The 16,920-nt window shown below is 44.6% G+C and overlaps 1 protein-coding gene across 4 annotated transcripts in view; it reads left to right on the top strand.

Moving 5' to 3' along the window:
• The window catches only part of LOC123760113 (HEAT repeat-containing protein 3), a 237,276-nt gene that overhangs the window by 58,446 nt on the left and 161,910 nt on the right, over positions 1–16,920 (top strand). For all 4 annotated transcript variants that reach the window (XM_069325425.1, XM_045745599.2, XM_045745596.2 and 1 more), the window contains exon 4: positions 11,840–12,087. In XM_069325425.1, coding sequence (XP_069181526.1) covers positions 11,840–12,087 — 248 coding nt within the window. The remainder of the gene's footprint in view (positions 1–11,839; positions 12,088–16,920) is intronic.

The following is a 16,920-nucleotide window of genomic DNA, read 5'->3' as shown; positions in this document are numbered from 1 at the left end:
GCGCAGTTTAAAGCGCTTCAAAGTACAGTCCTTGCACCACTGCTTTTCCTTATTCTCATATCAGATATAGACAAAAATACAAGTCACAGCTTTGTATCATCCTTTGCAGATGACACAAAAAATCAGCATGAAAATTACCTTGCTGAAGACATTGAAAAACTACAAGCAAATATTAATAATGTGCAGGTGATGAGTCACAATAACGTGGCTAAAGTATGATGACCAGACCACACACTAGAAGGTGAAGAGACGACGATGTTTCGGTCCGTCCTGGACCATTCTCAAGTCGATTGTGAGAATGGTCCAGGGACTTGACAATCGACTTGAGAATGGTCCAGGACGGACCGAAATGTCGTCGTCCTTTCATCTTCTAGTGTGTGGTTTGGTCATCATTAATAATGTTTTTGACTGGGCAGAAGAAAATAACATAATGTTTAACAATGATAAATTCCAGGTACTCAGGTATGGTTAAAATGAGAACAGTAAACATAATACAGGGTACAAAACACAGATTTGCCCACAGTAGGAAAGCATCATGTAAAGGATTTGGGAATAATGATGTCTGACGACCTAACGTTTAGGGAGCATAACCAAGCAAATATTGTGTCAGCCAGAAAAATGATAGGATGGATTACGAGAACTTTCTAATCCAGGGATTCCATCACAATAGTTGTACTCTTCAAATCACTTGTGCTGTCCTGTCTTGACTACTGCTTAGTACTCACTTCTCCCCTTCAGAGTAGGGGAGATTGCTGAAATCGAGGGAGTTCAGGGAACATATACGGCATACATAAATGCGATAAAGCATCTAAATTATTGGGAGTGTCTCAAAGCTCTCCAAATGTACTCGATAGAAAGATGACAAGAGAGTTATCAAATAATACACACATGGAAAATACTGGAGGGCCAGGTCCCAAATCTACACAGTAAAGCAACAACTTGCTGGAGTGAATGATATGGAAGAAAAGTCAAAATAGAACCAGTGAAGAGCAGGGGTGCCATAGGCACAACCAGAGAACACCGTACAGTATAAACATTGGAGGTCCAGGGTTGTTTAACATCCTCCCGAAACAACCGGCAAAAATATTGCTGGAACATCGTGGACATCAAGAGAAAACTAGATAGTTTTCTTCAAGAAGTGCCAGACCAACAAGGCTGTGATGGATATGTGGGCCTGCAGGCCGCTCCAAGCAACAGCCTGTTGGACCAAGCTCTCACAAGTCAAGCCTGGCCTTGGGCTGGGCTTGGGGAGTAGAAGAACTCCCAGAGCCCCATCAAGCAGGTATAAATTCCAGTTTGTTTTATTTGTTAAATAAATTTTGTTTCATTTGTGTTTATGTTAAGTTGAGTACAGTGGAACCTCGGGATACGACTGTCCCTCTTTACAAATTTTTTTGGTTTCAAACGCAATTTCGTTGGAAAACTCCCTTCCTCAACGCCTCTCTCCCTTCATCACTGTCTCCCCTCCCTCCCTCAATGCCTTTCCCCCTCCCTCCCTCAATGCCTTTCCCCCCTCCCTCACTGCCTCTATTCCTTCCTCCCTTTCGGAAAACCTGACACCATTTAGTAATATTCAGTACAATTGGCAGATAATATTGCTGCTGTTTGCAAGTAATAAATTGACTCGAAGAAGTGGCACGCTGGAATTTTCCACTCATAGAATACGAGACTTCCTCCCGTGAAAGAGAGAGATCATTGCCACGTCGTTGTTAATTTCACCAGCTAATTCTGTTGGGAAACATTCTTAATACAGTAGTCTTTAAACTGTTAACATAAAAAAAAAATCTCACTTGAATTAACGTAATTATTAACACTTTTCTACGCCCTGGACATAACCGTATGTCCTGTTTCGTCTACCGGCTTCTGCACAGTGAACATAAAATGATGTCCCCATAAAAATATTTGTATAAAATTCAATTTTAATCCGATTTACTTTGGGTTTGTTTCAAACTGCGCGCCATGAAGTTCTCTTTCTCACCACTAGGCTGCATGTTTTTTTTTTTTTTTTTTTTTACCACAGACGTGGCCACACATTTACAATGCTAACCAGCATATATACATTTTCTTCTGTCCTCCATGGACAGGGTTAGAGAAGTGTTAAACATACAGTTCAAGGGTTTCATGGTACAATAAGTTCATGAAAGGTGTGGACCACTTCGATCAAATGGTGAAGTATTACCATTTTACCAGGAAAACTCACAAGTGGACCAAAAAGATAATGTTTTATTTCCTGCAAATGGCATTGCATAATGCCTTTGTTTTGTACAAATACAACACAACTGATCGAAAAAAGCTAACATTGCTACAGTTCCAAGAGGTGGCAATTTGGGCCCTATTGCACTGGGACCCGGAAGATTGGCCTCAAACAGCAACAGTATCTCAACACTTGCGGCACGCTCCAGACATAAATGATGATGACAGGTCCTGCCTATGCTGACGCCGTGCAAACTCCCGGACCATCTTGTGTGAGGCGGCCTTTGTTCACTTCAACACCTCAAGCTGAAGCAGCAACCAAATCAGAACCCGAGATATCTGGCACACTGCCATTTGACGAGACGGTTTTGTCAGATGACTCTGACTCAAATGTTGAACCTCCAGCGAGAAGACATGGCCCTATTGTTGATTCTGAAAATTGCATGAACTACAAACTGAAACGAGTATTTTGATACCAGAATGAACATTGTATCACATAAACTGCCGTAAGTAGACTCGAAACATCATAGATTTTTTTTGGGTGTAGCGTATGCCTGCATGAGTGTCCCAAACGGGTTGCAGGTGGGTGACTAGCCGTTTATACTGGTAATGCTTCCCCCATATCATGTATTATATGCATATGTCTGTTTAGGGAATTTTATTCCGATCAATGTACAACCAAAAATAACTGTGTGCAACAAGTATAAACTTGACAAACATAACAACAGTAAAAACATTTCATGTGTGTTTGACGCTCACTGATATGTTCCAGCGTTGTTTTATATTTGGCGCTATTCTAACTTACGCTTTGTTGATCTTTTTTACCTACGTGCTCATAGAACATTGTATTGCGAACACATTGGGACGAAAATGAATGACGTACATAGAAAAATAATGTCAGGACAGTGAAATAAGTATAAACTTTCAAAGCGCCGTATCGCACATGTGTCGTCTCGTCACCGATACCGGGTAACAGTTCCGCCACTTCCCACACTCTTGCGGGTGGGCCGTGACCATGATTCTACATTTATATTCATATCACCGTGTTGGGAATTTCATTGCGAGTCCATTGATACCAAAATTAACGCTGTAGGAAAAGTGTGGAGTTGACAACAATCCCAAGAGTAGAAACATTTTGTTGCTGTTTGGCGCTCACGGCGAGTCATCTATGTAGTTATTTATTTGGTGCTGGTATCCCTATACCTTACGTGACCTTTTTTACTAATGTTCTTCTAGAGAATTTTATTGCGAACACATTGGTACCAAAATGAAATGCATAGCTCGAGAACTAATGGCAGGAGAGTAAAAAGAGTATACACATTTTTGTTTTGGCACTTAAGCAACAAAAACGCAGCGCGCACATCCCGCTTTTTTTTTAACGTTAGCCGGGCGCGTGAAAGTGTTAATACCAAAATAGTGTAAATGTGACCTTTCTACCACTTCTTGACATCTGGGCAAGAGAACCAGGGTGTCAGTGGAGGAGAGTAGGCAGACATTGTTAATTAGACAAGAGTTGCTGGGTCAAATTTAGCTCCAATAACACAGGACTAATCGTGTTCCTGTTATCAACAAGTTTAGCATTGAGCAAACATGATACTTATACTGTACTTAAACCTCTCAAAATACTTATTCTGTGACACATCGTCTGCAATAAGGGCAGTGTCTTTGCCGATTCCTATATTATCTAGCTTAATTTAATAGAGGCCTTTAACCCTTAACATGTTAGGGGTATAATATCCTTTGTTTCCCACAGGAGCATGTAATTTAAAAAAAAAAAAAAAAATTCTTCCTAACCTGTTTATTTGTGTTCACTGATCATGGGAAAAATAATAAAAAAATGGTGACATATATTGCCCACTATAGGGCGGGGAAGTCTGGCAAAAAACAGGCGCTGACTCAGTGTGCGTCCCAGGCGGTCTGTTGATCGCCAGCTGTCAGGCCGGAGTTGCCACAAAGAGATAATTACCTAATTATTTCAATGTCTCTGATTGATTTTTCGTAGTTTTTTTGATGTAATATTATTCAATAGTGTGTAGTGTGATATATTTATATAATAAAATGAGTGAATCATCGCTGTACTCAAAAATATGGTGCGCATATTGTTGATTCAATTATGTTCATCAAGCAGTGAACAAATACTTTGTCGGTTATTACACTATTTGCACAGGTTATATATAAGTATCTGCATGTTTTGTTCACTGTAACGAACCACTAAGTTGCTATTATGAGTCAAAAAGTAACGAGGAGTGACCGCCGTGTACCAGCCAGCCACTCACGCCCTCCCTCAAGTCACCTGACTCGCCCACATTCTCCTCCCACAATTCTGTTTTTGCTTTTATTCACTATATACAGACGCTATATATAAGTATCTACATTCGTGTTCACCATAACGAACCACTAAGTTGGTATGCTGAGTGGCAGTGGCAGTGGCAGGCAGTGGCAGCCCGCCACTGGCTGCCACTCCCTCCCTCCCTCACCTCACCTGACTTGCCACCATTCTCCACCCACCATACTGTTTTTGCTTTTATATACAGACGTTATATATATAAGTATTTACATGTTTTGTTCACCATAACTGTACATCTAAGCTTGTATGGTGAGTAAAGGCACAAAGACGTAGGACCTCACACAGTCAGCTGATGGCTGCCGCCCTCAAGGCCAGACGCACTAATATTTCTCCTCCAACAATACTGTTTGTGGTGTTATTACGCTATATACACACATTATATATAAATATCTATCTGTTTTATTCACCATACATGTACAAGTAAACTGGTATGTGCCCAAAGACCATCGTGGTAACCAGTAAACAACACCGTCGTAGGGGACCGACTAAAGAGCCTAAATCTGTACTCCCTTGAGCGCAGGCGGGAGAGATACATAATAATTTACACGTGGAAAATAATTGAGGGGCTGGTCCCAAACCTGCACACAGAAATAACTCACATCTCTGCACATGAGACCAGAAGACATGGCAGGATGTGCAGAATACCCCTTTGAAAAGCAGAGGTGCAACAGGTACTCTGAGAGAGAACTCTATCAACATCAGAGGCCCGAGACTGTTCAACACGCTTCCACTACACATAAGGGGCATAACTGGCCGACCCCTCACAGTGTTCAAGAGAGAACTGGATAAGCACCTCCAAAGGATACCTGATCAACCAGGCTGTGACTCATACGTCAGGCTGCGAGCAGCCGCATCTAACAGCCTGGTTGATCAGTCCAGCAACCAGGAGGCCTGGTCGACGACCGGGCCGCGGGGACACTAAGCCCCAGAAGCACCTCAAGGTAACCTCAAGGTAACCTTGACTGATGCCAGAAAGATATACATATCCGTTCAGCCTAGATAGCTCCAGGGAGCCTCCGGGACTCACCCAGAAAATGGCGTTTCATTATAGTCAACGCTGTTTTTTTAGGTCCAGATAGATGCAGTCAACCCAACCATCTCTTTCCTGTAAAATCTCTGTGGCTCGATCATAGAAACTTAGTAAATTCAATGCAGAGGATCTTCCAGATCGAAAACCATACTGTCTGTCTGATATTATATTATTTCTCTCCAGGTATTCTACCCATTTAGTTTTTATTATTTTTCCAATATTTTCACTCTTACACATGTCAATGATACAGGTCTATAATTTAGGGGATCTTCCCTGCTGCCACTTTTGTAGATTGGAACTATGTTAGCTTTTTTTCACACATCTGCTATGACTCCTGTACACAGGGATGCCTGAAAGATTAGGTGAAGTGGAATGCTGAGCTCAGATGCACATTCTCTCAGAACCCATGGTGAAACTCTTATTTGGGTCAACTGCTTTGTTTTTATTTAGCTCTTTTAGCATATTTTCCACTTCATCTCTTGACACCTCTATATGCTCTATGTTGTTCTCTGGAATTCTTATTGTATCTGGTTGTTTGAAGATTTCATTTTGTACAAAGACACTGGAACTTTTCTTTTAATGTTTCACACATTTCCTTTTCATTTTCTGTGAATCTGTTTCCCATTTTCAACCTCTGGATATTATCCTTTACCTGCAAAGTGTTGTTTATGAATTTGTAGATTAGGCCCGGTTCTGTTTTACATTTATCCGCTATCCCTTTTTCAAAATTTCTTTCTGCCTCTCTTTACTGCCGTATTGTTGTTTCTCGTATCTTTGTATCGCTGGTATGTTTGGGGGATTTGGCCTCTTCCTATATTGATTCCATTTTTGTCTTATGGTCTCTGGGAGCTGTTCGGCCGAGCGGACAGCACGCTGGGCTTGTGATCCTATGGTCCTGGGTTCGATCCCAGGCGCCGGCAAGAAACAATGGGCAGAATTTCTTTCACCCTATGCCCCTGTTACTTAGCAGTAAAATAGGTACCTGGATGTTAGTCAGCTGTCATGGGCTGCTTCCTGGGGGTGGAGGCCTGGTCGAGGACCGGGCCGCGGGTACACTAAAAAGCCCCAAAATCATCTCAAGATAACCTCAAGATAACCTCTGGCCCTCTCACAATTTCTGTTGAACCAATCCTGTTTTCTGGCCCTGCATCTCTTTTTTGGTATGAATGTTTGTGTGCCTTCATTGTATATTTTGCAAAATTTGTCATACATTTCATTTACTTCCCTGCCTAGCAACAAGTTTGTCCAATTTCACTCATTAAAATTTTTTTGAAGTTCCCCATAGTGACCTCTCTAGAAATCGAATTTATCAACTGTTTCAATTTCCCCATTTTCTTCTAAATGATATCTTAAAGCATATTTAATGTCTAACAGGACGTGATCACTCTTTCCCAAAGGAGGAAGGTACTGGATGTCAAATATCTCTTCTTCTTTCCTGGTGAATACTAGATCAAGTACAGTCGGTACATCTCCTTCCCTCATTCTTGTGGCCTGCTTGACGTGTTGATACAAGAATGTCTCCAGAATGAAGTTTACAAATCTGCATGTCTAAAAGTCCTCTGTTCTTGCTTCATAGGCCTCCCAGTCAATTGCTTTAAAGTTTAAGTCCTCCAGTATCAACAGTCATGATTTATCTTTATCTGCTTGTACAATAATATTTCTCATGATCATTATAAGGCCCTCTCGTTTGTCATCCAGTTCTTCCTTTGTCCATGTGTTGCTTGCTGGTGGGCTGTAGGCATTTAAAATTATCAGCTTACCATCCTGATTCCAGATCTGCAATGCCATTATGTCAATATTTCGAGGGTTTTCAAATATTAACTCTCTTACCTTCAGGTGTTCTTTCACCAACACAGCCACTCCTCCTCTCTTCCTAGTTTTCCTGTCACGTCTCCAAACTGAATAGCCCCTTGGGAATACGACTTCATTAAATATATTTCCTACGAGTTTCGTCATTGATAATGCGACAATATCTGGGACCTTAAGCTGAATTATATCTTGCAACTCCAAAGTTTTTGACCTCACTCCATCTATGTTGGTACTGTATAGGGGTACCTCGGTTTAAGAGTTTAATCCGTTCCAGGGAGTCAGCTCGTAATCCGAAAACTCGTAAACCGAAGCTAATTTCCCCATAAGAAATAACGGGAAATTGAAATTAAAATAAGTTTATTGAGGTAAAATACACACAAAGGGATGAGGTAGCTCAAGCTATTCTCACCCCGTTCAGTACATCGTGTTAATACATACATAGACACACAATAATAGGAAATGAATTAATCCATTCCTGATTACCCAAAAACCTCACTTCAAACTAAATTTTATACCTAATTCATCTAAATCTACACTACAAAACTATGTTCAAGTTATTACTTACCCTTGTTGATGACTGCAGCGTATGGAAAATGGTGAGGAGGAGGGAGGAGGAGAGGTGTTACTGTTTGGAAGGGGAGCCCCCTTCCATTATAGCATCAGGCAGTGAGGACCTCTCTGGAGTGCATTCTCTGGCATGTTTTGCCTGCATACCACTAGGTCCTGCTTGTGTTACTAAGAATCTGTCTAAAGACACTTGTTTTTTTCCCTACATTTTAACACTTGTCTGTAGTAAGACATCACATTGTTATTTAAAAGATCAATGCAACGGCCTTCTACAGCTTTATCTGGGCGAGTTTTTTCAACAAAACTTTGCAGTTCTTCCCATACTTCAGACATTTTCTTAATGAAGAAGGGACATCCTCTACTCACAACTATTTTCTTAGGTTGAACCTTACCACTGGCTTTCTTGGGACCCATGGCGAGATATATAATAACTTTTATGCTCAAATGGCCAAAAAACCGACAAAAAACTGTAAATCCTTGTGAAGCATTGAGGCAGGATAGTCACTGAGCGCGAGGCACTGGTAAACTGAGGCGCGATCGCCGTGCCACCACACACTAGTCGGCCTGTACGAGTATCAACACACTCGTCTTCTGAGGCAATGCTCGTATTCCGATGTAAATTTTCCAAGGAAATTCTGGTCGTATTCCGAAAAACTCGTATACAGGGACACTCGTATTCTGAGGTACCACTGTTCAGTGGCACCTTGACATACGATTGCCCCTACTTACGATAATTTCGAGTTACGATGTAAATTTCATCGAAAAATGTGACGACATCCGATGGTGTCGTCAACTTCCGATATTTGTTGGTACATGTTCTGGTCGACCGAGCTCATGATTCCCGGTCACACGGCCGACCTGCCTCAGTTTACTACAGCTGCTCGCTTAGTGACGATCGCGCCTATAAGAAATTCCGCTTGTGTGGAGATTTTTTGCATTTTGAACATTAAAGTAATTATTATACATCACGCCATGAGTCCCAGGAAAGTCAGTGGTAAGGCTCAACATATGAAAACCCATGTAAGGATGATCATAGAGCAGAAACAAGAGTACAGAATGTCTCTTCCTCAACAATTAAGAAAATGTGTGCAGCATGGGAAGAATTGCAAACCTTTGCTGAAACGACTCGCCCAAATCAAGCTGCAGTAGGTCATTGCCTTAACCTAGTCAATGACACTGTGATGCATCATTACAGACAAATGTTAAAACAAAGGGAAAAACAAATGTCTCTTGACAAATTTGTAGTGAGACAAACGAGCACTGAACCACAACCAGGTCCTAGTGGTATTCAGGCAAAACGTAGGAGAGAGAGAGAACCCCAGAGAAAACATCACTGCCTGATGTGATAATGGAAGGGGGACTCCTCTTCCAAACAGTAACAACTCTCCTCCTCCTCCCTCATCACCATCTTCCATACGCCATCAAGAGCCCTCTATAAAGGTAAGAGAAACTTTGATACTATATTGTAGTTAGAAAAAAACATTGTATTCAGTATAAAATGTATTTGTATGTTAATATTTTGTAGGGTGGGGAACGGATTAATTCAATTCCCTTTATTTCTTATGAGAAAAATCGCTTCGACTTAGGATATTTCGACTTACGATCCGTCTCAGGGGAACGGATTAGCATTGTAAGTCAAGGCCCAATTGTATATACAATTTTCAGGAACATGTTCCCTCTCCCTTTGCTCTTTACTCCCACTTCCACTAATGATTTTGTTGCCTTGTTTTTATGTACCATTTCACAAGCTTTCCAGTCCCTGACACTTTGTAGAAAAAAAAAATTGTTTTCTTCATTTCTTTCCCCATTTAGATGTTTTGCTTCAGTTAGGTTCATTTTCAGCTTTTCTCTGTCTTCCTTTGAGAGGTCTTGTCTCTCAACAAGTGATGAGGTTGGCAAACCAAAGTTTGCCAACCTCATCACTGCAATTTTCTGGCATTTCTAAGCACTTCCATCATGTTTTAGACTCCATTAAACGTCACCCTTACATGTGTCAACATGTGGGTGTTGACACGCTGTACGATGACTAACATATGCACCTTCTAGTTCTGTTAAATCCCATTTTATTTTCTTGTAAATATTTAAATGAATAAGTAGCAAACCAAATACTGTACTTACTGTTCAAATATTATAGTGTGTTATTTAATATTCGTAACTTGCTCTCCACAGCCATAAGAAAACAATATAATTCTTGCAACACCTCCAACGCCACCTTCCTTCGAAAGGCTTAAGTGAGTCACATCTGGTACCCACACACACACTAAACACTTCCCCCTCCCTCCTTTCCTTCCTTCCTCCCTTCCTGAGCCACGTCAAGTCAGGTCAAGTCAGTCAGTCAAATCAGTCTAGTCCAGTCAGTGAAGGAGAGGTAGTGAGGAATGTTATGAAGTCAGTGTTAATTTTTTTTTTTTTTTTTTTTTTTTTTTTTTTTTTTTTGAGATATATACAAGTGTTGTTACATTCTTGTACGGCCACTAGTACGCGTAGCGTTTCGGGCAGGTCCCTGGAATACGATCCCCTGCCGCGAAGAATCGTTTTTTCATCCAAGTACACATTTTACTGTTGCGTTAAACAGAGGCTACAGTTAAGGAATTGCGCCCAGTAAATCCTCCCCGGCCAGGATACGAACCCATGACATAGCGCTCGCGGAACGCCAGGCGAGTGTCTTACTACTACACCATGGAGACTAAAAATTCGCTGACAAAGCACCGACCAAAGCCTCCCGCCCATATTAAAAATTTATATCTTAGCTTTATGCCATTATATGTTGATTTTCGTGTTAAGTGTAAAGTATTACAATACATTAATAATCATTAACATGTTTTATTGCTTCTGTTTATTAATGAAACAAATACATTTTTACATATGAATTATGGACAGTTGAACTACTAACCTTTAAGCAGTGAGACTGTGTATGGGATGTGGGGCGGATGGGGGAAGTGTGTCGGTGGTGGGGGTGGGGGTGGGGGGGCGGAAGGGACGGGCTCACTCAGATAACCCACACTCATCCCTGTTAGCTAGAATTGTTTGTTAAATTCTGGATGTACATGATCATATATATTTTTGGTTACAGATTTTGTTTGTGATGATAGGTGAGCCTCCGGGGCTCACCTAGAAAATGGCGTTTCATTACATTGAACACTGATTTTTCCTCTTTTTTTTCTCTTCCCTGGTTAAAACTTCCTGAAACTCATTCTCCATTACTGACTTGCTATTTTCTGAGTCCATGTCCATGTCAAAATTTTTGTCTGGAGTAATATGTAATGCCTCTGTTGTCTGATCTTCCATTCTGGTACATGCCTCAGCACCCAGCATGGAGCTAAGTGTGTATTACTGTATATGGTACATAATAATCAGTCCCCTTGTTTGTAGACCGAGCTTAGCACCAAAACAAACCTCACCCCTAGGTGCAGGAGCAGGTAGATCTTGACCCCATTGAGGATGCGATACAACTGGAGGAAGTGTGTTTCATCAGGATGTCTTCCTTGTGAAGAATTTAGTACAGTGGATTACCATTCAGTATAGAAATTTATATGAGGTTAGGGAAAAAGCATATTGAAGTAATTTCTTGACTAGGAATAGAAAGAATGATATGGTGACATTTTATTTTTCTGGATTTAAGAAACTGAGTAGAAAAAACAAAAGGAGGTGGATCTTCATAAATAAAGTATATTACCAATGCCAGTGGGAACTTTTAAAATATTATACATTAAATATAGATATGGTTCCACAGTAAATTTGTCCATTTCTGTACCTACAAATATGTAAACACACATTGATTTATGTACAGGTACCTACAGTTTATTCTAATATATAAATTTCTGTATAAGTTTGTGTGCTGTCTTTTGGTTTTGGATGAATAAGTGACAGACCTTAGAACTTTCACATTTCAGTGAATGCAGTGATGAAGCTCTTAGTGTATTTAACCAGGAAGGTCTGGTTCACATTCTACTTCGTCACATAGACCCATCGACTTGGGGCCACACTTTGACTCTGGCTGTAGCTGAATGCCTGCTATGTGTATCAGAAAATAATCCTACTGTTGCATCTGCAATTCTTCCATCCGCCGACTCCTTGGTAACTTTTGTGTCTCGGCCTGCAGATTCTGCTGTTGATCTACGGTTTGCCACTACCATTGCAGGTACTCTACAGTATAGTTCATTTGGGTTCTGTCTTGTTGCAATATTTTAATAGATATAATATTTTGTTATACATGTCTTTGCCTGCTGCATTGCCTATCTTTATAAATATAAGATTTAAATTATACAACCTTTGCTAAATTTTACCATGTCATTCATTCCTTGTCTTTACATTCCTGGAAATCACATATATACATAGCAAATTTAACTTCATTTTAGTCATGCCTATCCAGATAAGCAAAAATTAAATGTCTAAATATGTGTATGACGTCTGATATTATTTTCTGGGGGGAGCCCTCCGGAGCTATCCAGGGTGAATGGATATGTACAACTCTGGCATCAGTCAATGTGTACAAAGTTCTTGCCTACCGGGGACCATGAGCCAGAAACCTCCCTCCCCTCAAGTTTCAGCTACTTATTGTGATATGAGGGGTGTAGGCGGCAGCTGCATTGCATGCTAGGTTTAGGTTGCTGCAGCGCGCTAGGTCAGTTGCTTCCCCGGATGCCCTGAAACTGCCCCGTTTTGGTTTTAGGGACCCCGGACTTGAGGATGGGAGTCACTTCAGCTCTGGTTCCGTCCTCCCACCCTTGTCCTTCCCCCTTCTGTTGTCATTCCGGTTCCTCCTCCCCTTGCTTCCGGCTCCAAAGCGTCTGAGGGTTTCAGAGTCAGGGCAGGGTTTAGTTGGTGTTGAGACTATGGCAGTCTCGGGGGAGTCCCCTTCCGGGGTGGCGGTGGAGGCATTCAAGCCTGGTCCCCCTGTCGGAGCTTCTGGGTCTAATCAGTGGGCCCCTTTCGTTCCTGCTTTTTTGGCTATTCCTGCCTTTTCTTTGGAGGCAGGGGGTGTGGAGGACAGCTTGGGCCCCGAATCCTCGGGATGAGGTTCCTGGGGGCGGGGGAGGAGTTGACCTGGGGGCCTTGGGCCCCGTTGGACCCCGCTTGGGTTTTTGTACTCTCGGAGCGGGACTTGGTGTTACAGGGTGTGGGGGTTCTCTTTTGCTCCTCCTTGTATGAGTTGGATTTGGCGTCTACCTCTACCCGGGTTCAGTTCCGTGCCCCGAAGGTTCTTCTGTTCTGTTTTTCCGGAGGTTTCCAGCTTTCCAAGTCCAGTGCCAGTGGGTGTGAGACACCCTTACCGCTTACCTCCTGCACGACCCGGATTATGCTTTCGTTATGGAACTGCGTTCCTTCGTGTATGGATCTTCGTGTCCTTACTGGGTTTGTTACGAAGTTCCAGAGTCGTCCTGGTTAGCAGACTGCCCTTTCTTCTCTTTGGAGGCATGACATATGTTCTGTCGGTTCCGAATGCTTGAGTGGCGGAGGCTCAGATGGCGATGTAGGTTTTCCTGGGGGGGGAGGGGAGGCATTTGAGCATCTCAATGAGTGCTTGTTCGCCCCTGCCCTTCCGCGGGATGTTGGTGTGATGCAGCTACATGTGCGGGTTCTTTCCCTTTTGGCTGCTTTGGTTGCGGAAGACTTGCATACACAGGGCCTGCTGGCTTCGGCCCTGCGGTTCTTATCCCTCCTTGAGCTGTCTTCAGATTGACTTGCAGTGGATGTGAAGAAGCATGGGGCCACCTCAGGGTCTGGTGTGTTGCCTTCAGTGGCGCTTGTGTCATCTGCGCTGTTGAAGCTGTTCACGTCGCTCCTGCGGGATGCAGTTTGTATTTTTTTTTTTGCTTCTCGCCTCGCATCTCAGCAGCCGGTGCTCACTTTTTCCTTGGAATCTGCTTGGCTTTTAGATGGTCTTCGTCCTTTTCTGTTTGCAGAGTCTGCAATGATGCAGTATCTGCAGGCGACTTCAGCTGGTTGCCGTCCTATGTTGGAATTGTTGGTCCTCCGGGGGGCTTGGGGTTCTTTCTCTCGTGGTAGGTCAGGGGTGTCTCAGTTGGATCTCCCGCCTGTTTCCGGTCCTGAAACGGGAATGAGTGGACCTCTGGTTCATTCTGGACTTGTCTCGTCTGAACCCGTCGGTTTATTGCCCCTCTTTTCGGATGATTACTATGTCCCAAGTCCGTGTTCTGTTGGAGCTGGGCACTTGGATGGTGTCTCTGGATCTCCAGGACACGTAATGGCATATCCCAATTCATCCTCGGTTCAGGGACTGGCTCGGTTTTGTGGTGGGACATCAAGGTTACCGCTTTCGTTGCCTTCCATTCAGCTTGAATCTTGGCGCCTCGCGTTTTCACTCACGTTACTCTGGTCATGGTGGCCCGCCTGCATCTGTTAGGTGTTCAAGTTCTGGTCTACCTAGACGACTGGCTGGTTTGGGCTCCCAGTCTGTCCGTGTGTCTGCTCGCGAGGGATTTGGTTCTTTCCCAGCTCGCTGGGTTCGGGTTCTTGGTGAACTGGTGGAAATCCCATCTGGTTCCCTCTCAGGTTTGGTCTTGGCTGGGTCTTGCGTGGGATGCTCGGGCTGCTTCCTTGTCTCTTCCTCCAATTGATCTGCTTTGTCTGCGTTTCTGCCGTTGTCTGTTTCTGAGGGGCTCTCGGGTAATGTGGTGGTTGCTCGAGAGTTTGTGTGGGAGCCTGAACTTTGCCATGATGGTCTACCCGCTGGGTCAGGTGTGGCTTCGTCGGCTGTTCTGATTCCTTTGGGAACGTCCCTTCCACCTCTCTTGCGACTGCTGGGTTCGGCCTCCGGGGGCCTTGCATCAGTTGCTGCGTCGCTGGCTTTCCCTTTGGGTTTTTCGAGGTTCAGTTCCTCGGTACCTACCCGAGCCCTCACTCGATGTGTTCACGGATGCGTCATTTCTTGGCTGGGGCTTTGTGACCAGTGCTCACCAGGACGGCCAGGGGCGGTGGGTTTCAACCCTCCGTCTGGCTCTCAGCACGATGTGGGAGTTTGCGGCTGTGTGGATGTCACCATGGATGATTCGGGTCTCTTGCAGATCGACGGTCCGGCTCCATTTGGACTGTTCCCCAGTGGTTCATTGCCTGAATTGCGGGGGTTCGAAGCGGTCCTTGGCTCTTTGGGGCTGGTCACTTCGGTTGACTCGTCTGCTGAGTTCTTGGGGTTTGGCTCTCTTGGCGGTTCATGTTTGGGGGGTGTCAAAATATCCTGGTGGACGGCCAGTCCCGGTTCATTCTTGTGTCCACGAAATGAATGGTTGACACGGACTCATTCTGTTTGCTCTGCTGGATGTTCGGGCCTCCGGAAGTGGATCTCTTTGCGTCGGCAGGGTCGAGGCGTCTCCCAGTATACGTGGCGCCCTTCCCCAACTTCGAAGCTGTCAGGGTCGATGCCTTCAGGCAGGACTGGGCAAGGTGGGGTTACCTATACCTCTTCCCCCCAGTTCAGCTGTTACTCCATGTCCTGGCTCGCTTTAAAACTTACCAGCGGAGAGTAGTCCTCTTGGCCCCTTGGTGACCAGCCCAGCCTTGGTTTCTGGCACTGCTTACTCAGTGTCCGAACCCAAGGGTCTTCCCGCGGCTCCGTCTCTTTCAGGAGATCGGTCCTTCTCGTTGTGAGGCTGGTTCGCTTTTCTTCTCAAGTCTTCGCATCTGGTCTTTCTGATTTGAGTCTATCACCATTTGTATTGGGTGCAGGTGGCCTCGTTGTTGGTCTCCCACCTGCATGCTTTGTCTCGGCGGCAATATGAAGTTTCCTGGCGGTCCTTTCAGATTTTCCTGTCATTGCATAGGTGTACTTTGGTCTATGATAGGGTTGTTTTTGTCCTTCCTGTCGTAGTTGTTTCGGGACTCTTGCTTTTCTTTAAGGGCGGAGGGCTTGGAGGATGGCTCTGCCCCGGGGCCTCTGTTGCTGGTTCCCGGGGCTGTGGGGGATGCCTGCTAGCAGTTCTGGGGCGGTTTGCCCCTGCCTGGGGTTTTCTGCTGTTGGGCGGCGTTTTTCGCCCATCTAGTCTGCTTGCTTCCCCCTTTTGCTGGCGTGTTTTTGTATCTTTAGTGTCAGTCACATCCCCTGCTGGCGGCCATTTTCGTCTGCCAGTTTCCCATCCACGCCGGGAAACCGGCAGACGAAAATGGGGCGGCGTTGTGGTTTGTTTACATGCGACTGGGTGTGCGAGCGAGCTTCTTGGGTGAGTTTTCACGTTTTGTCAGGGGTTTTTATTCTCCTGTTGTCGTTTCTTTGCTTTTCTGGTGTTTTCTGGGGGGAGCCCCGTCGGCTCCCCGGAGCTATCCCAGGCTGATATGCTAATGTCAGACTTTGGCATCAGTCATGTGTATGGAGTTCTTAGGCCTACCGGGGACCACGGCCAGAACCGGGCCCCCTCAGAGAGGCAAGGGGAGCAATGGCCTATAGAAGCCCCCGTGTAGTTGGAAGCATTCTATGTCTGCCATCGACCGGAACAGGCACCCAGAAAGGTAAGCGCCCCAAAACAAACCCCTATTCTGGTTAAAATTGCTACCTAATACCGAACTAGTGGATAGAACTCCCCAACCGAAAACAAGCAAATTAGTGTGACGTCACACACTGCCGCGCCGCTGTCTGCGCAGCTCCCCCCTCCCCGGGAGGGGGAAGGGGGAGCCCCAGACCCCCCGCACCGGCTACCCACACCTCAGTTCTTGAGGCTGATGCTATAGGCGATGGTCGTGTGCTCTGGCTCCGGTGTCGCTACTGCACTGTGCTTTGAGTGTGGTGTTAGTTTTGTGGGTGCGAGAGCCAGGAGTTATCTTCAGTACTCGGGCTGCATGCGCCTAGGGCTGCCTTCCCTAGGTGCCCTGTAAGTACTGCCCTTGGGGCTTGGGGCCGCCTTCCACAGGCTCCTCGGGGTCTGCCTCTGCTGGTCCGTTTTACCTTTCGGTTTTTCGGCCGCCTGTTGGGCTCTTGGGTGTTCTGTTCTCCCTTGTTACCGGCAGGTAAGAGGCAGTTTGC

This window comes from Procambarus clarkii, chromosome 16, assembly GCF_040958095.1.
Source record: "Procambarus clarkii isolate CNS0578487 chromosome 16, FALCON_Pclarkii_2.0, whole genome shotgun sequence".
NCBI classification, from domain to species: Eukaryota; Metazoa; Arthropoda; class Malacostraca; order Decapoda; family Cambaridae; genus Procambarus; species Procambarus clarkii.
Note: the sequence above shows the minus strand (reverse complement) of the source record. Positions and strands in the feature narration are given on the sequence as shown.